The sequence below is a fragment of the Ochotona princeps genome, chromosome 26 (genome assembly GCF_030435755.1).
Source record: "Ochotona princeps isolate mOchPri1 chromosome 26, mOchPri1.hap1, whole genome shotgun sequence".
Taxonomy (NCBI): domain Eukaryota; kingdom Metazoa; phylum Chordata; class Mammalia; order Lagomorpha; family Ochotonidae; genus Ochotona; species Ochotona princeps.
The window spans coordinates 2889209-2910896 of NC_080857.1; the positions used below are offsets into that span (position 1 = coordinate 2889209).

The following is a 21688-nucleotide window of genomic DNA, read 5'->3' on the forward strand; positions in this document are numbered from 1 at the left end:
TGAGTGAGAAAGCTGGAACCCAGAGAGGGCAAGAGACCGGCCTGAGGTCACCCAGCAGGGGCAGAGCAGTGCTGCCTCCCAGCTTACGGAACTGTGCTCCATCAGCCCTGAAGACAGACACCTCGCTCTCCAGGTGTGGGAGTGCTACAGCTGGAGGCGGCAGCTGGCAGTGGGCAGGTGCCGCTCAGAACCCACCTTGCAGAACCAAGGCACAGGGTAGGGGACACGGCTCCAGGGGCTCTGGGTTCTAATCCCGGCTCGGATGCTTGCTTATGTGTGACCAAATGATGGACCCCATGTGAGCCTCAGTTTCCCCCTCTGTAAAAGGGGATAGCAGGTTCCTCTGTCACAGGAATTCTGCGAGGCCTCTGTGGGGGCGATCTGGGGAAGCTGGGGGCCTGGAGAGGGCTTCATGGTGACATCCCAGTCGCTCCTCTGTGGGCCTGGTGTTCTGGCTGCATCCTGGTCATTCAGGTAGGACCCCAGGGCCTGGCTGCAGACTGCTCAGCAGCCATCGCCTTGGCCACACTACCAGGTACACTCAGGCACCCTGATGCCTTTGTCTACTACCTCCGGGTTCCCAGTCAGTCAGGCAAAGGCCCAGGGGAAGCCAGGCTCAGTGCTTAGGGCTCTGGCACCTGTCCATGGGACTCATCCTGGGTGCTGGTGTGTGGGCAGTGCCCAGCTCCACAGCCTGACGCCCCCTCCCTCACTTCTGCTCACCCCCAGGCCTCTGTGAGTGCTGTCTTTTCCTCTTAGGGTCTCCTCCCCCACAGTCCGACCCAGACCCAGACTAGGCAGCCTTCAGGACACAGCTCCATGAAGCTACTGCAGGTGCCTCCAGGGCTCCTGAAATGACAACCTCCGTTCCTACTCCGAATGCACATATAATTGCACACGCACCTCAGTACAAACCAAGATGCAATTAAGGCATGTTTACACCTTCAGAAGACCAAAGAACTAAGTGACCTGGGCACTTCCTTCCGGGAGCTTAGCTTCCGCCTCTAGGATGACGGCTCCAGATTGTACTGCCGTACACCCATTCATTCAGCAGACATCCAATAGGGCTAACTCTGGGGTCTCGGCCGAGACCTGCCGTGGACGGCAGTCAGAAAGCCCCTTCTGCAGTGCGCGTTTCGCCTAATGGCTCACATGTCCTCCTTCCTCATTGGAGGCCCGGGGCCACTGCCTGGCTCCTGCTCCTGTTCGTGCATTCTGGAGCTCTAAGTAAATGAGATTTGGGGTTGGTGCCATGGGATAGACGTGAGGCCTCGGCCTGCAGTGCTGGCTTTCTATAGCGGTATAGGTACAAGTCCCGGCTGCTTCACTTCTGATCCAGCTCTCTGCTAATGCACCTGGGAAAGTAGCAGAGGACGGCCCGTGTCTCCTTGGGGACCCTGCACCCACGCAGGAGACCCAGAAGGAGCTCCTGGTTCCTGACAGGTGCTGTAGCCATTCGGGAGTGAGCCACTAGATGCATGATCTCTCTATCTCACCTTCTTTCTCTCTAACTCTGCCTTCCAAAATAAAGAAAATAATGTTTTTTAAAAAGATATTTTTAAAATTAGAAAGGCAGATATACAGAGAGGAGGAAAGACAGAGGAAGATCTCCCGTCCGATGGTCCACTCCCCAAGTGACCGCAACGGCTGGAGCCGAGCCAATCTGAAGGCAGGGGCCAGGAGCTCTTCCGGGTCTCCCACGCGGGTGCAGAGTCCCAAGGCTTTGGGCCGTCCCCAACTGCTTTCCCAGGCCACAAGCAGGGAGTTAGATGGGAAGCAGGGATGCCGGGATTAGAACCGGCGCCCTTATGGGATCCTGGCGTGTGCAAGGCAAGAACTTTAACCACTACGCTATTGTGCTGGGCCCAAGAAAATAAATCTTTAAACAAAGAAAGGTAATTGAGTTTCTGCCTAATTCCACTAGGACACTAGGCTGGAGCTCCTCGGCCAGCTCTGGCCATTTTGGGAGTGAACCAGTGGATGCAAGATCTCCCCCTCTCTTCAAGTAAAGAGAAGGAAGCAGGCCCGCCCCTCTCCTCCCCGCATGCCTGCCGTCTTCACCGGGCACCCTGTGCTTTGGGCTGGTTGGTTTGCCAGGTGCAGGTACCGTGTTTGTCAGTGGCAGTGGATTATCCGACGGCTCTTGTAGGTCTTTCTCCTGGGAGAGGCAGAAGAAAGCCCAAGCAAACAACACAGTACAGGAGTGGCACCCTGTCACCTGGTGAGACAGTTGGAGGCCCGAGTGTGACACCCATGCTGGGACAGATATCCTCCATACCACTGTGTGCACCAGCGACGTGGGGATCCTGCAGGACCTGGGATGCTGGAATTCTGACTTGGAGGTTCCAGCGGAGGTGAGAGGGTGCCCTATTTTAGCGCTGGAGTGGGGAGCAGGGCCCCTGCCTCCTGCGCCGGGGGATCTCCGCCACAGTCCTGCGCACTTCTGGGAAGGGGTCAGCAATGCTCTCAAGGGCCCGAGCTGAGGGACTCCTGCTCCACACAGGCTCCATTAGGGAATACCTGGGAGGCTCAGGGTCCGGTGGGAATCCAGCATTCATGAGAGAGGCTCCCACAGCTGAAGCTGTCTCAGCAAGGTCCGGGTGGGTGGTGGCGAAGGGGCGGGGGGCGCAGGGGGGTGGGTAGCTCCAACACCGAGGAGCGAATCTCCCAGGGCTGGCTTCCTTCTGCAGGAGCCTGGGGGTGTGGCTAACGCGGCTTCCTCCCCGCAGTCACACCTGCAGTTCCATCTCCCCGCCGCCCCAGTCCCTCTTTAAGCTCAAACCTGGCTGGGCCCCCCACCCCTTGGGGTTTAACCCAGGCAGCCAAGCCCCCAGGCCCTTATCTGCATTCAGCGAGTGATCCCTCCACCCAGGGCCCCAGAGGCCGTCTACAGGGGCGGGCCAGGCCAGGCCGCGCCGCATCCCCGATACACCCTACCACTGCTCCCAGCGCGGGTGCCTCGGGATCACCCTTGCCCTGGACCCTCTGGCCTCAACTCGCACCCCCGGGGACGAGCCGCAGACCCTCTCGCCTTCCGCGGACAGGCCACTCACCGGCCAACCTCAAGGAATTGGAGCTTCTGTTCCCTCCCCCTCTGCTGCTTTTGTCCTTGTCGCTCAGATTTCAGCTTCCCTGTGCCCACTGGCTCTAATGTGAGCCAGCAAGCAGCCAGTCTCTACTTCCCCGTCCGCACTAGCACGCAGTCTCCCTCACAGCTGCTTAGTGCGGTCACCCGGAGCGGGAAGTGGCTTCTGCCAGCGGGTCGCGCAGAGGCCCCCGCGGCGGGGCTGGAAGAGGCCTGCGGGAGGTGCGGCCGCTCGGGAGCATCTGCGCGGGCGCGCGGTCCAGCCCGCGGGGAGCCGGCCGTCGCGTGCGCGGGTTTTCCCTTGGCGAGCCCAGGCGAGGAACGTCCTCCTCGCTCCTCGCTCCGCTCTCGGTCACACACGGGCTTTGGGGGGACCTGAGAACAACGATTCACACTTGCAGGCAGCAGGTAGACCCAGGTCCCCGGGAGGCTGCCAAGGGGAAGGGTCCTGCGGTGGGCTTGGCGCCCCCGCACCCCGGCGTCCCGGACACCTTCCCCTGCCTCCCGGTCGGTTGCACCTCACGCACAGCAGATTGTCGTCCCAAATCCGGGGGTTTAGCGGTCGAGAGGACAGAGGCGCGGAGCTCTCGGCACCACCCATGGCAAGCGACAGGGAGGCAGGAGAGTGCGCCCCGTGCTCCAGGACGCGGCCAGCAAGCCGGGCGCACGCACCATACCCGCAAGTCCGGACTAGGAGTGGACGCCGGGGCGGAGGAGCCCAGGGGCGGCGAGACTGACAAAGGGCGGCCCTGCCGCGGGGGAGAGCGACCCCCATGTGTCGGAGCCCTATTGTTCGTCCTGTCTCCTACCGGGCTGAACTCTGGCGACTCCGGAGGGAGAGGGGGAGCCGTCGCCCGGATCGCAGGGATTTGTTTATTAGGGCGGAGGGAGGGAGGGAGGGAGGGAGAGAAGGAGGGCGGGCGGCGGCGAGGCGGAGGGGGCCCAGCTCCCCTTTCCGCGCGTCGCCTTTAAGGGAAGCCCGGCCCCACCGTTCCCACCGGCCCCCTCCCCGCGCCGTACCTGCATTTTCAAAGCGCCCTGTAGCCCAGGGATTGGCCAAGCCCGCGTCCTCCGGGCGCAGAAACTTGAACCTCGGGGAGGGGGGCGTCGGAAGGTGGCGGGCGGACTGTACCAAGTACACGACCTCCCCGCGCGCGCCCCGCCCCGCCCGCACACCCCCGAAGAGGCCCAATCGGACGCGCGGGAGGGCGGGACCGCGGCTCGAACGCGCCTCTGGCCGGTCGCCGGGCGGGCGGGCGCACCGCGCTGAGGGGTGGGGGGAACGCCGCAGCAGCCGCGCCTCGCCTCCCGCGTCCCCGCCGCCGCCTGGCTCCCCGGAGGCGGGACCGCGCCGCGGCGCCCCGCCTGCTCCCCGCCCGGGGTGGGCGGGTCCGGGCCGGGACTCGGGGAGCGGGGCCGGGGGCGGGCCTCCGTCCGCTTCGCCCGAGCGCGGAGATCCCGGCAGGGCGGCCGCCGACGCAGCAGCCGTCCCCGCTCCCGAGCCCCGAGGCGCGCGGGTTGCCTGGCGGCCCAGGCGGGCGCTTGCGTGAGGGCGCGGGGGCGAGCCGCCCCCAGCCGCCCCCCGCCCGCGCGCGGACCGGCCCAGTGCAGCCGCGGCGCGGGGAGCTGCGGCCCGGCGAGGGCGAGGGCGATGCCGCGGTGACGGCCCCGCCATGGCGAAGCCCCCGGCGGCGGCGGCGACGGCGGCGGCGTCGGAGGAGCTGAGCCAGGTGCCGGACGAAGAGCTGCTGCGCTGGAGCAAGGAAGAGCTGGCGCGGCGGCTGCGGCGAGCCGAGGGCGAGAAGGTGGGCCTCATGCTGGAGCACGGCGGCCTCATGCGCGACGTGAACCGGAGGCTGCAGCAGCACCTGCTGGAGATCCGCGGCCTCAAGGACGTGAACCGGCGGCTGCAGGACGACAACCAGGAGCTGCGCGAGCTCTGCTGCTTCCTCGACGACGACCGGCAGAAGGGGCGCAAGCTGGCGCGCGAATGGCAACGCTTTGGGCGCCACGCGGCCGGCGCCGTGTGGCACGAGGTGGCCCGCTCGCAGCAGAAGCTGCGCGAGCTCGAGGCGCGCCAGGAGGCCTTGCTGCGTGAGAACCTGGAGCTTAAGGAGTTGGTGCTGCTGCTGGACGAGGAGCGCGCGGCGCTGGCGGCCGCGGGCGGCAGCGGCGGCGCGGGCTCCCGCAGCTCCATCGACAGCCAGGCCAGCCTGAGCGGACCGCTCGCGGGCGGCACGGCGACCGCGGGGGCCCGCGACGTGGGCGACGGCAGCAGCACGTCCAGTACGGGCAGCGGCGGCAGCCCGGACCACCACCATCACCACCACCACGTCCCGCCCGCGCTGCTGCCCCCCGGGCCACACAAGGCCCCCGACGGCAAGGCCGGAGTCACGCGCCGCTCCCTGGACGACCTGTCGGCGCCGCCACACCACCGCAGCATCCCCAATGGCTTGCACGGTAAGCTCAGCGCACGCGACTTGGTGCCCCCGGGAGCCCCCGGGATTGGCCCTAGGCGCGCGTGCGTGGGGGCGGGGCGGCCGCCGCTCTTCTCCCCTGCTCCCCCGGCCGCCGGCCCTGCTTCCCCAACCCCTACCCGGGGGCTGGGGCCCGGGATTCCCACGGCCACCTGCCGCGCGGCTTTGGGAGGTAGCGACCGGGTAAAGGAAAGTGATGGTGGGTGTCAGGTGCCGTTGGCCCGGGTGGCGGCCGGCACTGTGGAAGCCCTCGCGCGGCCGCGGCAAGTTCCTCATGGGAAGCCGGGAAAGCATCCCCCCACACCTCCAAGCGAACACGCCGCTTTCCCCGCTTCCTTGGAGCAACAGGCGCCCCTTGTGTACGGTTGGCGGGGGAGGGGCCGGCCCGCAAAGCAGGCAACCCGGAATCTAACTGGCTGGCTGGGCTGTTTTTCTCAAACCCTGCTAAGGGGAGGCCCTGGCCTGTCTCAGGTTCCTGGCTTGTACCCTGAAGGTGACGGGTTCGATGTAGGCATTTCCCAGCTGTTGAGTTCCTTTACAGGAAGTGCCCGTCCTGAGTGGCGGGGGTTATGTGGAAGGACCTTTGACCCCAGGAAAGCTCCACACCCAAGCCCAGCACCGGGGGTGTCTCCAAGGGGGAGTGGTGGCCTGTGGCCGCCCAGCCCCCAGCAGCCAGCTCTGTGACTCTGCCCACCTATTCCTTCCTGCTCGTTGGTGGCTTGGCCTTTGGTTCCGGTGGCACTTGGTGCTGTCTGAACTGTTTGTTTGGAAGTGGCCCATCCTGAAACAGTGTATCCAAGCGTTCTCTGAGCCTGGGAGGGATGTGCTGGCTCTGGTTTGGTGGCCCAGTGGCCTCTGCAGACCTGCCGGGTGCAGGGAGACCGCTGGGCGGGGGAGGGGCTGCATTGCCACAGTTTTCCCTTTCTTGACCCTGGCATGCCTGTGGGTTCAGGGCAGGACTGCATCCCGAGTGCTATTTTGTTACCAATTAGCAGTCTATGAGTACACCTCGGGTTTCTCTGTAACTCTATGCACTCCCCCCTGTACTGCCTTCTGCCCGCTGCTGCAGGTCAGCTCGGAGCCAGCTGGTTCCATCTGCTGGCACTGCACCCTGCTGTCAGTGCGAGACCCACCCCTCTGGCTGCCCCTTGCTGGGGACTTTTAGGAGGGTCAGTTTTCTGAGCCTCAGTTTCCCCAAGTACAATATGATGGGGGTGTGTGTGGCTGCTGACCTGTGGCCGGGAGATGGAACGGTTCTGGCTTTGTTGTGGCGTCACCAGTGACACTTGGCCAGAGGGACTCTGCGGGACAGCCGACTGGCAGGAACTGTGGGTCGAGGCAGCAGATACACAGCCTGGTGTGGCTCAGTGTCTCACCACCATGAATAATGCAGGAGGGGAGGACTGGGCTGGACCCAGGCTTTCCGTGCCCCTGGGGATGAGGGGGGCAGAGGTGTCGGATTCCGCAGCCCCCCAAGTCCCAGGTCCCATTTGGAACATTTAACTGCTACAGATGAGCATGTCTGTGGAGCGCTTGTGCTGCGTTTTTATCACAAATTCCAGTTGTGGTCAGAATTGTGCTGGCTGAGTTTTGTCTCTGGCAGCCCAGTGTGGCCTTGGGATCTTTCCCACCGGTGTGCTCAGAACTGCGCCACTGCACTGTGGGTTTCTCTCTGCTGGGACCCGGTGCCCGCAGATGTGTGGAGATTGTCCCTGAGCAGAGGAAGGTGGTGAGAGACCTGCCCCCTGCCCCCCTCCCAGCCTCCAGCGCTGTGCCTACAGGGCCCCTCTTAGCTTATGTCATCCCATTTCCCAGGCAGGCCTGTAGCCACTCAGAGAAGTTCTGGGCCTGCCTGGGAAAGCTTCTGCCCCTGGACTGGCTATCCTGGGTGGGGTTTCCTCGTGGGCTGCGGCCGGCATCCTTGTGTGTGTGTATGTCTTCCTTCCTTTTCCAAGATGTGTTTATTTGGAAGACAGAGTGATTTTCTATTGCTAGTTCATTGTCCAAACAGCCACAATGAGCAGGGTTGGGCCGAGCAGGAGCCAGGAGTAAGGAGCTTCTTCAGGGTCTCCCACATAGGTGCAGGAATCCAGGCACTGAGGCCATTTTCTGCTGTCTTTCCAGGCGCGTTAGAAGGGAGCTGGTTTGAAAGTGGGCAGCTGGGGCCCGGCGTGGTGGCTTAGTGGCTAAATCCTTGCCAAGCATGCGCTGGGATCCCATGTGGGCGACAGATCGTGTCTCAGCTGCTCCACTTCCCATCCAGCTCCCTGCTTGTGGCCTGGGAAAGCAGTTGAGAATGACCCAAAGCCCTGGGACCCTGCACCTGCGTGGGAGACCTGGAGGAAGCTCCTGGATTCGAGACTGGTTTGGCTCTGGTCGTTGCAGCCACTTGGGGAGTGAGCTGTAGGATGGAAGATTTTTCTCTCTGCATCTTTTCTCTGTAAATCTGCCTAGAAAGTGGGCAGCCAGGGCTGCAGCTAGCCCCCGTGTGGGATGCTCACTGCGGTGCTGGTCCTGGTATTTTCACACTGTGACTCGTTGATTCCTGGCCCAGGTTTACCCCTGAGCCTGTGGTTGATAATCCCACCTCTAGCACCTGGGCTGTGAGTCTTGGCCCCTCCCCTGAGCTCTGCCTAGCCTGTATGGGAGGGAGGACCCTGAGTGCCCCCAGGGACCTGTGGGGACTGCAGCAGGTGGGGCGGGGTCACGTGGTTGGGAGACTCCTTGGAAACTTGCCAGATAGGATTGGGTTTCTCCTTCCCAACTCCACTTACTGTTTGGGCAGCCCTCTGGAAAGTGTGTGTGCCTGCGCCTGCTGGCCACTGGTCTGCCTGCAGTGGCCTGGGGGCGGTGGCCGTCAGTATTGCAGGTGGCCCTTGGCCTGACAGGCCCGTGCATGCTCTGCAAATCTGTTTACTAGGGTCTGGTGGGCCCTCGCAGGGGAGCATGTTGGGACAGGTGAACTGAACCCCATACACTTTGAGCTGGTGCGGTTTTCAAATGAAAGAATTCGCAGATCTTTCTCCCCCCACACCGCCCCTTCCTCTACCCTCTCCTGTCCTCTCCACTGTCTCCACCCCACGGCCCACTCCACACTCCACGCTGCACGCTCCACACTCCCACTCCACACTCTACGCTCCACACTCCACACTCCCACTCCACACTCCCACTCCACGCTCCACACTCCCACTCCACACTCCCACTCCACACTCTACGCTCCACACTCCCACTCCACGCTCCACACTCCCACTCCACACTCTACGCTCCACACTCCCACTCCACGCTCCACACTCCACACTCCCACTCCACACTCCACACTCCCACTCCACACTCCCACTCCATACTCCACGCTCCACACTCCCACTCCACACTCACTCCACACTCTATGCTCCACACTCCCACTCCACACTCCCACTCCACACTCTACGCTCCACACTTCCACTCCACACTCCACACTCCCACTCCACACTCTACGCTCCACACTTCCACTCCACACTCCCACTCCACACTCCCACTCCCACTCCACAATCCCACTCCACACTCACACTCACACTCATACTCCACACTCACACACACTCCACACTCCACATTTCACACTCCCACTCCACGCTCCACGCTCACACTCCACACTCACTCACACTCCACACTCCACACTCTATGCTCCACACTCCCACTCCACACTCCACACTCTACGCTCCACACTCCCACTCCACACTCCACACTTTACGCTCCACACTCCCACTCCACACTCCATACTCCACGCTCCACACTCCCACTCCACACTCCACACTCTATGCTCCACACTCCCACTCCACACTTCCAGTCCACGCTCCACACTCCACGCTCCACACTCCCACTCCACACTCCCACTCCATACTCCACGCTCCACACTTCCACTCCACACTCCACGCTCCACACTCTACGCTCCACACTCCCACTCCCACTCCACAATCCCACTCCACACTCACACTCACACTCATACTCCACACTCACACACACTCCACACTGCACATTTCACACTCCCACTCCACGCTCCACGCTCACACTCCACACTCACTCACACTCCACACTCCCACTCCACACTCCACACTCACATTCCACACTCCACACTCACACTCCACACTCCATACTCCCACTCCACGCTCCACACTCCACGCTCCACGCTCCACACTCCCACTCCACACTCCACACTCACACTCATATTCCACACTCACACTCACACTCACACTCCACACTCACACTCCACACTCCACACTCACACTCCACACTCCACACTCACACTCCACACTTACACTCCCATTCACACTGCCCGCTCCCCTTTAGCTGCCTCAGAGAATCCACAATCTCCAGCCAGCAAGCTTGTGGGTGGATTCTGCCCATTTTTTTCAAGTTTGGCTTAAAACCAGAGCTGCCGAAAGCAGGAATGGTTTGTTTTTGCTAATGTTTTTGTTGGTTTAGAAAGGAGGAGGGCTCCAGGGTGGTCTGGGATCTTAAGAAAAAAAGACAGAGCTGGCCCTGCCTAGATCTCTCTTGTGTGGCCTTCTTGTGGCCTTCTGGCTCAGCTAATAAGGGTGGGGAGTAAAAATCAGCCAAGATAACGGGCGTGACATCAGCCTGTCCCCTTCCCTTCCTACCTGGCCCCTGAAGGATGCCTTGGTGGCCGTGGGGGCCAGCGGACAGCAACCCTGGGGAGGCTGGGGCATGCCCGGCTCTGGCAGCTCCCAGGTGTGTCGGTCTGAACTGGCCCCGAGGGAGGCCTCGGCTCATCTCCATTGCAGATGGGGACCCTGAGGCTTGGAGAGGGTCTGGTGGGGTCTGCTGGGGGCCTGGCCTGAGTCCCTGTGCTCCAGGCCTGCTGCCCAGGGCGTGGGGCGGACACAGGTACCACCTGTTCTCAGGAAGCCCCCGTACTTGGGGCCTGCTCTTTTTGGCATGAAGCACCTGACGCACAAGCATGGTTAGTGCAGGCTGCTTTCCTTTGGGGGAGCATCTTTCATCACTTTATTTCTCCTTTTTCTTTTTAGTTATTTTGATTGGAAAGGCAGATTAACAGAGAGAAGGAGAGACAGAGTGCTGGTTCACTCCCCGAGTGGCTGCAATGGCTGGAACTGAGCCTATCCGAAGCCAGGAGCCCGGAGCCTCCTCTGGGTCTCTCACGCGGTTGCAGGGTCACAAAGCTTTGGGCCATCTCCTACTGCTTTCCCAGGCCACAGCAGGGAGCTGGATGGGAAGTGGGGCTTGCAAAACGTGAACTGGCACCCATACAGGATCCTAGCGCGTGGTTGGTGAGGATTTAGCCACTGAGCCATCGTGCTGGGCCTCCTTCCTCACGTTGATTCCCTTACTCTGGTCTCTAGACTGGCCAGTGCCTCAGGGGTCCCTCCAGCAGACCCCCTTCGGCCCCGACCTGGCCTCTGAGCCCTTGGTTTGATACTGTCCTCGGAGCAGTGTGATCAGCAAAGAAATCTGCTGTTCCCTTCATCATCGGTTTGGCATCCTGGAAGCTTGCTCGTTGGGGCCCACCACCCTTATCTGCACAGAGAGTGGAAGAGTGGAAAGCCTGTGGCCGTGGGCAGGTTCCTGAGCTCTGGGCAGGCATCGCCCACCTGCATGGAGGGGATAGGAAGCTGGTTGATGCCCATGTGGCTGTCTCTCCCGGTCTGTTAGTCCTGTTTATCTGAACCATGGGGCTCCAGCTGCAGAGTCCGAGGGCTGCAGGGGTACCTTGGCCTCCAGACTTGCTCTGTGATTATGGCAGTTTGCCTAGCTTCAGTCTCAGCAGCTCATCTGTACCTTGAGGATAATCAGCTCCAAGACTTAGAAGTGAGCCTTAAAGGGGCCGGCACTCTGGCTCAACAGGCTAATCCTCTGCCTGCAAGTGCTTGTGTGCCACATGAACATTGCTTCGGGTCCTGGCTGCTCCACTTTGCATCCAGCTCCTTGCTTCTGGTCTGGGAAAACAACAGCCTTGGCACCCTGTACCCGCAATGGAGACCTGGAAGAGACTGTTGGCTCCCTGTTTGAGATCATCTTAGCTCTAGGCTTGGTGGCCCTTTGTGAAGTGAACCAGTGTTTGGAAGACCTTCTCTGGATCTCTTCTCTGCCCCACAGTCCTGGGAGGGTGGGGTAGGCTGTAAGGGCCAGCTGGGCCGTGGGGCTTGACCTTAGAGGTGGTGAGAGACACTGCCCGTGGAGAGGAAGGCACATTGGCAGGCCTGTGTGTTCTGATGCCTCCTACCTGCTGATTCAGGCAGTCTGGGCATGACGGTTCAGGGGCATCACTGATGACCGTGTGGCCTGCGCTGGACTGGGGCAGCAGGGGAGAAAGTGGGGGTGTTTAGGACACTGGCCCCAGGAGAGAACTTTCTGTAAGTTCTTAGACCTGGCAGGTCTGCTCCAAAGCCCCCCTCCCAAACCCTAAGTTGTCTCTGAGTTTCTGGTGCTTGGTGTGGCTTGGGGACAGAGAAATGAGCTGTTGGCGCAAAGGGAAGTAGTATTGCCCAAGAGTGGGCCCTCTTTGAGCAAGCCCCTGAACTGGTCACTGTGGTGTGGCTCCAAGCTGCTGTCCCTGGACCTGCAGGCAGCTGGCTGTGAGCAGGTGTGCAGTGGGGTCAGTTGGGATGGGTACCCTGCAGGCAGGCGGCTGGGATGGGTACCCTGCAGGCAGGCGTCTGGGATGGGTACCCTGCAGGCAGGCGTCTGGGATGGGTACCCTGCAGGCAGGCGTCTGGGATGGGTACCCTGCAGGCAGGCGGCTGGGATGGGTACCCTGCAGGCAGGTGGCTGGGATGGGTACCCTGCAGGCAGGTGGCTGGGATGGGTACCCTGCAGGCAGGCGGCTGGGAGCAGGGCAGGAGGAGGAGCTTTACTGATTTGCCTGTGTGTGGGCCACAGGGTCTGCTTTCTTTTCCTTCTCCCTGGATTTCCAGTTCCAACTCCCTTGGCCTTGTCACCAGGGCGGTGCTGTCAGGTCTCTGTTCTGTCCCCCTGGAGGAGGCGGCAGGTGCACCCATGGCTGGTGGCATCTTAGTGGGGAGCCTGTGTGGGACTGGGAGAGCTGCAAACGCACAGCACACCGCTCAGGTGCACGGAGGAGGCTTGGGGAGAGAAGAGACATGTCTGCCTTCCTCTGAGCTTGTGAGGCTGGGCCACAGAGGGCCAGGTGCCCGGATGTCTTTTGGCTGGCTGCAGGAGGGTGCCACGAGCAGAGTTTTTCTTTCACTCGCATCCCACAAGGATGCTCCTCATCGTGATTGCTGTTTTGGCCGAGGACAAGGCTGAGGGTGGTGAGGTGAGTCACACCAGGGTACACTAGCAGGGGCAAGGGTTTCTGTGCCCAGGAGGCTCTGCCCTCTTGACAGAATCTTCCTGATGCCCCATTCCTCTGAGAGGTGCCCTGGCATGGCTCTCCACCTGTGTAGGGTTGCATTGGGGGTTCAGAGAAGGGGTTGGCTGAAATGGGACTGAGAAGGACCTTGAAGGACCTAACCAGGTCTGTAAAAGCTGAAGAGGTGGAAAGGAGACCAGGCATGGCAGGAAGGCGGATGGATCCACAGTAGCAGAGCTGGCGCAGTGGGACTTGAGGGAGGTGTAGGTGGGCCTAGGTAGTAACTTGCTGAGGCTAGGTGTGGCCCTCCAGCCGAGCTGTGCCCACAGCTGCAGGTCCCGGGGCTCAGTGGGTTCCCGGGTCAGACAGGCTGCAGGTCCCGGGGCTCAGGAGGTTCCCCGGGTCAGACAGGCAGGTGGAAGCAGCAGGTAACCCTGCCCAGTTGTGCGCATCCCATTTTGTCTCTGGGCCCGTGTTTCCCTGTCTGTAAGGCTGGAGGCTTGGGTGGTCTGTGCTCGGGGTCTCAGAGACCCTAGCCTCCTGTGGCCCCTTGACTCGCAGCTCTGCCACAGACAGAGTCAAGAGGAAAGGGCCTTGGTCCCTGCCCTGGTCACTGTTGGGGTCCTGCCAGCCAGCTCTGCTTTATGCACCAGGGGTTTCTCCTGTCTCCACTGCACAGCCTGGGGCAGGTCTCAGGGGACCTGCAGTGTGGGTGGGGCTGGTGGGACTGCCTGAGACCTCACAGGTCCCTCTCTGTGGCTTGGAGGTGGTGCCTTCAGCAAATGTGCCGAGGGGGCCTCTGGCCAGGTTCTGTTCCTGCCTGCAGGTGCAGTGTGCTGCCAGCCCAGGTCTGCATGGAGGGCTGGTTGTCAGGCTGAGTCACACGGGATGCCCTGGGCTCCCCTGCTGGTGTGCTTTGCTGGGAATGAGGCCGTCTCTTGGGCCTGCAGTCCCTCTGTTGGCTGTCTCGTCTGTCCCCTGATCATGGCTTTCTTGGGGGCTGAGTCCAGGCTTCCTGACATGCAGCAGGTGCACGGTCAGAATCAGTGCTGGGGCAAGGAGTGAGGGATGGCAAGGCCCCAGCTGGGTGCTCCCCGGTAGTGCTTTTTAAGCCAGTTAGTGATCAGGCTGCTCAGTCAGCTGTGTCTCCATTTTCGCTTCCTGCGAATGGCATCAAGAGGCTACGAGTGCAACCCCACTTCCCCTCTATTTCTCCTTAATATTTACTGAAAAATAAGCCTTTTAAAAAATACTTACATTTTTGAAAGTCTTAGTTATAGAGACAGAGGGAGAGCTTCCACCTGCTGGCTGACTCTGTGGATGGCTGCAGTGGCCAGGGTTGGGCCAGGCTGGAGCCAGGGGCCCGGGCTGCATCTCCCACGTGTGTGCAGGGACCCAAGCACTTGATCATCTTGGTGCTGCTTTCCCAGGCTGTGAGCCGGGAGCTGGACTAGAAGCCGAGCCGCTGGGACTGCTGTGGTTGTTTTAGGCAATGGCTCCATCCTTTGGCTTTTGTGCAAAGGTCCCTAACTGTGGCTGCCTTTTGGCCATCACTTGGGGAACTGTTAAAACAAAAACAAAAAACAGTGGCTGGGTCCTGATCCCTGGAGGGGCCCAGGTGGTCCCAGTGTTGTCATCCTGAGTGGATATCTAGACTTGGTTGGAGGGTTCGGGCCTCCTGAACTGGAGCTGAACTGGGTCAGCAAGTCATGGGGGCCAGGACTTAGGATGCTGCTCTCTACCGGGCATCCCAAGGCCTGATCAGCCAGGGTCAGGAGGCTGGTGTCAGCTGTGTTAGCAGCCAGGGAGCAACCGGGCTGTGGTGAACTGTTCCCTTGTTGACGGGGAGGCGGGGGGGGGGGGGGGGGGGATGGGCCAGGAACCTGCTGTAGGGGCACGGGCGCCAAGGCTGTGTGCACCCAGGGGGCTGCCTGCTGCAGGGGAAACTGGTTGGGACATGGTCCTTGGCCTGGTGTGCTCCCCGCCATCTCCCTGGCGCACAAGCTCAAACTCCCTGACCCAGGCAGCACTGCCTTCTGCATGGCCATTGTGCGGGACTGAGCTGCCCCAGATGGGGTGGGGACCTTTGTAGACTGTATTCAGGGGGACAGGTGTGGCCAGGGCCCCAGGCACTGAGACAGAGTGGCAGCTTCGTAGGAGAGTCGACCCATTTCCAAAAATAGAGCAGCCACTGTCAGGGCGTGCGTCTCTTTGTCTCCCCTATTCTGCCTTCCCGTGGGCTCCCAGGTTGTAAGGCAAGAAGGAGGCCGCCTCTCATGGAGGAATCCGAGGTCCGCCAGCCACAAGGGCCCGATTGTGTGCGGCTCTGACCCCGCCCGCTGGTCACCAGCGCTCGGCTCCCTAATGAGCCCGCTCTGGGAGTGGCTCTTTGTGGCAGGTTCCGGCCATGCAGCCCGTGCCAAGGTTGCGTTTCCTGGCCACTTAGTGTCCCTTGGTAGCTGGTGGGACAATGGGTGCGCCGCCCCTCCCCCTTCACTTTGATGCTGCAGCGGGCAGTTAGGAAGTGAGTTTCCGTCTCTTCCAGCACCTTCTGTCCCCTCCCCCAGGCCCAGCCCCTCCCTCTTCTATTGTCTTTCGTCTCTTCTTCCTTTCCCAGTCCCTGCCCTGGCTCATGTTTCCTGGTCCAGCTCTTTCAGACCCCTCCCTCTACCTTCCCGCCTCTTGCTCCGTTCCCTCCTCACCCGAGAACGTTTCTATTGTCCTCTGGCCACTGAGCTCATTGGGCCCTTGCTGGTGCGTGCTGTTTGTCCCCTGCAAAGCTTGTCCTTTGAACCAGGGGGGGCATTGCCCCCACCAGGCACTGTGAGAGCAGCCCACCAGCCCCTGTACCTACTGCCCTCCCCCCACCAGTTGTGCCTTGAATCCCTGTTGACCTCTGGCTTCTGTGTCCTGTGCCCTTTGGGCCCTCTCCCCTCTGTCTGTTGCCCAGCTGAAGGCCACCTAGCATCTGGGTCTCCTGAGCTGCCCAGAGATTCCTGTTGACGCCTGAGTGAGTGACGTGACAACCTTCTCGCCTCAGTTGCATCACACAACCTGGTACCTGTTGGGGACGGTGAGGGAGGAACATTCCCTCCTGAGGGTCCTGGAGGGCCATGCTTGTTGTGGCCAGTGCTTCCGGGACAGTTGCCAGGATTCCTACCCTGGCTTTGGCCTTCATGCCGTCCCTGACCAGCCTCCTGCGCCCACTAGAATCCCGTCCCTGACCAGCGTTCTGTGCCCACTAGAATCCCACCTCCCTGTGTGGTCTGGCCGAGTCCTTGGAGGAGGACAGGCCATACCCACGCATGGATGCCTTAGCAGCCTGTGCCAGGCTCTTGTGGGTGCCAGGGCTGTCCACGTGCAGGGCATGGCTGCTCTGGAAGGGCCACACAGCCCCAAGGGGTCTCCTGGCAGAGCCCGGCCAACTGGCTGCCAACAGTCAGCTCCAGATTCCAGTACAAGGCCAAGAAGGCTGCAGGAATAGGAAAATAAAGGAAGTGGCTTTTAGGTGGTGGTGGGTGGCCAGGGAAGACAGCACCCCCCTCCCATCATGCGGCTTCCTGCCTGTGGCGATCAAGTGAACAGGCACCTCTTGAGGTTGCGTGGGCCTCTGGGGCCAGCTGTGGGCTGTGGTGCCAGTATTCTTGGCGATGTGCACTCCTGGGGCTCTCAGCTGCTGCTCTGGGTCTGTGGTGTGTGCAGGGGGGATGGTGACCTCTGTGTGGTCTCTGGGGGCTGACCCACAGAGAGACGACCTGGGACTCCTGGGCGTGGGGCCTCACCTGTCCAGAGGGGCTGAAGCCGTGATGGTGAGGTGGAGAGTGGGGGTGACAGCTGCACCCCTTGTCTCCTGTGGGTGTCTCCTTGCTCAGCGGGCCTGGTCATCTGTGCCACCTGCTGCCACCTTTGCCATCGGGATTGCTCCTGATGACTGGGGGTAGGTCTCAGGAAGCCCCCTGTGCTCCTGCCCCCCCAGAACGTGGACTGGCCGGCACCTGGCACCTTTGGAGTCTGCGGAGCTCCATTCTGCTACATGTAGCTGTGTCTTGGTGAGAGCTGGCCCACCTGTGGACGATGGGACCTGCTCCGGCGTGCTGAGCTGCAGTGTTGTGGCAAGCCCTGTGTGAGGACCCCCTAGTTTGTGGTGCAACCCAGAATCCTCAGAGCAGGCAGGAGGAGGGAGAGGGGAGTGGCTGTCCCCTGGGGCTGCCCGCTGCAGTTGCCGGGGCTCCTTGGGTCCTGAATGTGAGCCCCCTTCCCTGACTCGCCCGCCACTTCTGGCTGCAGGTACCTGCTGCTGTGCAGTACAGGAGCTGCTGCGGCTGGGTCCCTGCCACGGGCTGTGGTGACGTGGCTGCCGTTGTCAGTTTCTCGCTACAGCTTGTGCCATTCCTGGCTGTTCTCGGCATTTGGGGAGTGGACCAGTGTTGTCTCTGTCTCTGGGATAAGAAGTGAACGTATTGCCTGCCTATGACGTGGAAGCTCAAGGCCATCTTCATGTCTCTGGCCTGGCTCGTGCCCGTCTGGCGGCCTTGGACGGCGAGCCTGGTGCCACCCCTGCCCGGTCTGCGGGCATTGCGTGGGCCGCGTCCCTGGGCTGCCCGTGGTCTGTGTGATGGACATAGGGCAGCGTGCAGCTCCTTGCGCACCTCTGCCCACTGGGCTTTTGTGCTCATTGTTTTCTGCTTCAGTCTCTTCTGGTTTCCCTGGGCCTCATCTGTGAAATGAGGTGGTTCAATCAGATCCCCAGAGGAACTAAGGAATGTTCTTGAAATCCAGGTCTTCCCTGGTTGTCTGCTGTTCCAGTGAGGATGGTGGGCTCTGGGGAAAGGACAAGGATGTGGGAAGGTGCCCCCTTCATCAGTGGGCTGTTCTTCTGTGGTGCCAGGGCAGCTGTGGGTTCCTCCTGCAACCTTTCCTGACAGGTGTGTGCTTTTGTGGGCAGCCAGCCTCCTCCCCACTCTGTGTCAGCTAAGCCCTGGACTTGCCATGAGGCTTTCCCTTCCTGGGGGCCTTGGTAAGAAGGGACCCTGACCTCCCATCTAACCCTGTTAGACCTGCTGGATGGGACTTGTCACTTCAGGTCCCCCTGGGCCTGGGTGTCCCGCGAGGCAGGGAAGCTGACCCGGCACATGCTGCCCAGATGGGGACAGTATCCTTGTGGGGATCCTTGAAGGTTCTCCCAGCATGGCCGATCCCAGCGTCAGGTCTAAGGTCTGGGGAGAGGAGTCTGTGTGGAGCATCTTGCCTCACTCCCTGCTGGTTTGGTACAGGAATGGGCCAGCCTTGCTCTCTTGCCTGGCAGGGCCTAGGTGATGAAGGTCCTTGTGCCTGAACTGTGCTGGTGGGATCACACAGGGATTCCCCATCCCCCCCCCCCACCTTCCTCCCCCTGGACATCACACCAGCCCTACACCTGCTAATCAGGTGCCAGGCGCTTACCAATAAAAGCTGATGCGCTGCTTGCTCAGTGCTCGTTTAACCCTTGCAAACCTGGGAGGCTTGTGTTTTCCCCACTTGACCCAAAGGGAAACTGAGGCACAGGACAGCCCAGTACTTTGACCAAGGTCCCGAGCTGGGGTTTGGCCCCTGGCACCCTGGCTCCAGGCTCCCCACTGCCAACTGTATGGCCTTCTACATCAATAACTTCTCTCCCACACACATCGACTGCCTGTCCATTGTAGAAAATTCTCTGAGCACCCAACCCAGCACCCAGACAGCCTCCTGGCAGGGGTGACTTCATGAACCACCCATGTCTGCCTTCCTATGAGAGGGGAGGAGTGGTGGTGAGTTGGCCATGGGGAGGAAGTGAGCTTTTTTTGCTGTGTTCCGGGCAGTGGCCTGATTGTAGGAACTTGTGAGTTGGGATCTTCTTTTCCCAGCATGTTTCACTGGTGCCTCATGGGGTGGTGTGTCTGCCTGTGGTTTCATCTGAGATGTACAGAACCCCCCCACCCCCTGCGAGCCTGAGGGCGGCATCCCTGAGTTGTCCTTGGGGAGATCAGAACTTCTGGTGGGCTGGCCACAGGCTCCCAGCCCCCACCCCTGCTGCTGCTGTGGCTTCACTGCTGGAGGTGGCACCTGCTCTTGAAGGATCCTGTGCTCCCAGCCGAGAAGCATGGAAGACAGCAGAGTCCAGCATCTAAGTTTTAAAATCAGCTTTAATCCTGCCCTCCCCAGGAATAGCAAAAGTGGTACGATGGGGTCCCACCCACCCTTGCCCCGGTTTCCCAACAGTGGGATATCTCGTAGATGTGTGGTGTGTTCTTGGAGCCGGGTCACTAACCTTGGCCTTAACCCAGATTGCACCTGTTTTTATACACACTCATTTCATGTTTGTGTGCGTAACATTTTATCACACGTAAAGGTTTGTGTATACACTTTAGTGTTTTGGAGCAGAGTTCAGATGGACAGAACAATTGAGAAGGTATTAGGGGAATCCCCTGTGCCCTGCCTGCAGGCTCCTGGTGCTGCTTTCCTAGCAGTAGTCCGACATATTGGGTGAGCCAAGGTTGATCAGCTTGAGCCCAGACTTCATTTAGATGATGTTTTCTTCTTGGACCTGACTCAATGTGCGCTTAAGATATTTATCTGAAAGACAGAGTGACAGAGAGAATCCATCTTTGATCCCCTAGTTCACTCCCCAGATGGCTGCAACAACCAGGCTTGGGTTAGGCTGAAGCCAGGAGCTCCGTCTGGGTTTCCTTTGTGGGTGACAGGGGCTCAGGGCTTGGGCCATTCTCTGTTGCTTTCCCAGGCACATTAGCAGGGAGTGGCATTCAAAGCAAAGCAGCTGGGACTTGAACCAGCAACACTTGCACCAGGCGTCTCATCCCAAGTGGCTGCTTCCCCTCCAGTGCCCCATGGCGGGGGCAGGCCCCCAGCAGTCTGCATTTCCAGGAAGAATGGTGCCCATGATTGCTGCAGCGTTTAAACTCCCATGGCCTCCTGTGAACATGTTGAGAGTGTCACTGTACCGGCTGCGCTGGACATGGGGATGGCTTTGACACTTTGCCGTGTTCACCTTGGTTGGGTCAAGCTGCCACCTGCGACCCTGGCGTCCCGTGGCAGAGCTCCGGTTTGATTCCTGTGTGCTGTCCACTGATACGGGGGAGACCCAGATGCAATTCCTGGCTCCTAGCTTTGGCGTGGCTCAGCCCTGGCCATTGTGACCGTTTGGAAAATGAACTCTCTGTCTCTCTGTCATTTGGCCACTCTGCCTTTCAAATAAATAAAATAAAGCTTTAAAAAAGCTAAACAAAACCCTGAAACTTGAAACCCTTCAGTATCTGAAACTTGGAATGCGACATCCTGCACAAAAATAGTTTGGGATTTCACAGCGGTTTGAATTTCAGATTTTGAGGTTAGTGATGCCCAGCCAGTGAAGTTTGTGCAAGTTTCCCAAATCCCCCAGATCTCCCAAATCCGGGGCACCTCTGGACCTCTCGCTTTGTGGAAGGGGCCTCTGCCTGTCTGCACCCTCACAGCAGCCTGGAAATTGCTGGCTGGAGGTTTTTGCTGCCCTCTTCTGGGGCCATTTCCACCGGGCTGCTGGCGCCTGCCCCCTCTGTGGCCTCTCCAGGAAGGCTGTGGGCAGCGGTCTGGCCAGCAGGATGTTTCCCTGCAGGCCCATTGAGAAATCCCCCTGGAAATCCTCCTTTGGCCCTGGCGCAGGCAGGCGAGAGAATTGAAGACAATGGGGATGCAGGAAACAAAAGGTGCCATTGTCCAGCCTGCCCAGGCAGGGGTAGTGAGTGCCTGAGTGCCAGGGCCCCAGGCAGGGGTAGTGAGTGCCTGAGTGCCAGGGTCCCAGGCAGGCTGACCCGTAGTGCAGGTGGTTGGTTTCTGCTCGCTAGTAGGGACTCCGTGCCCAGTGCTCCTGCCTGGTGGGAGGTGGAGCATCAGCTCTCTGCCCAGGGATGTGTGCGACCCATGTGACCAGCCTGGCTGGCTGTTGGTAGTCTGCTCAGAGAGCCTGGCCACCCCACCACCCACCACGGGTGAGCCTGGGTCTCCGACCTTGCTGCATCGGGTGCACCTGTCAGTTCTCACTCTTCCTGTTCACCCTTTGCTCCTGCCTCCCAGCTGCCCCCATGATGGCCTCTGCTGACCCTCGCTCTGCCCCTCCTGAGGTTTCAGACTGTGGGGGATGATGAAGGGCTTCAGCCTCAGCATCAGGTTCCGCTGCTCTGGCATCTGGGTTCAACTCCTTTCCCTACACTCTTGTCCCATCTCTTTCGGAAGCGTCGTAGCTGTAGGCTCCCACCAGACTTTGACATGCCCTCTTGCAGGATCTTGGCTGAATTCTCTACCTCTGTTTGCAAACTCTTGGTTGTTTCAGTGCCAGCCCCTGGTTGCTTTTCCAGCCCGTCTCCCAGAAGTAACTGGTGGTGGGTGCTTGGAAGCCTCGGCAGGGTGTAGGGAGCTGTCTGATGCCAGGGGCTGGGCCTACCTGACTTCAAGGCCACCTGGGAGCTGCCTGGCAGCCCAAGGCTCTGCCCCCATCCTCCCCATGGAGTTTCTGGAAGGAGTCTTCTCTCCAGTAGCTGCCCATAAGTGTGACAACAAGATGAGTGGACGAAGAACCAGCCCTGACCTGGGGACTCACCTACCGTTGCCATAGTGGGCTGCTGCTGCTGGGTCACTGCCGGGGTACAGCTCTGTGTACCTCCATTTCTGCTTTGGTGAGAGGGCCAGGAGGTACAGGGTGCTCTCTGAGCATCTTAAACTTAATGCCGGCACGTGTCCTGCCCCTCTGCCCCATCCCCTGCTCCGTGGCTGAGCCCGCCTCACCGGCCA

At 60.5% G+C, this 21688-nt stretch overlaps 1 protein-coding gene across 2 annotated transcripts in view; it reads left to right on the forward strand.

The window, feature by feature from the left end:
- The first annotated feature begins 4529 nt into the window (after window positions 1-4529).
- The window catches only part of CCDC85C (coiled-coil domain containing 85C), a 54797-nt gene continuing 37638 nt past the window's right edge, over window positions 4530-21688 (forward strand). Inside the window, exon 1 of one of the 2 annotated variants that reach the window (XM_058655381.1) lies at window positions 4530-5545. In XM_058655381.1, the coding sequence (XP_058511364.1) occupies window positions 4759-5545 (787 nt within the window). In that variant the 5' untranslated portion in view covers window positions 4530-4758. The remainder of the gene's footprint in view (window positions 5546-21688) is intronic. The other variant, XM_058655380.1, reaches the window with a different exon arrangement.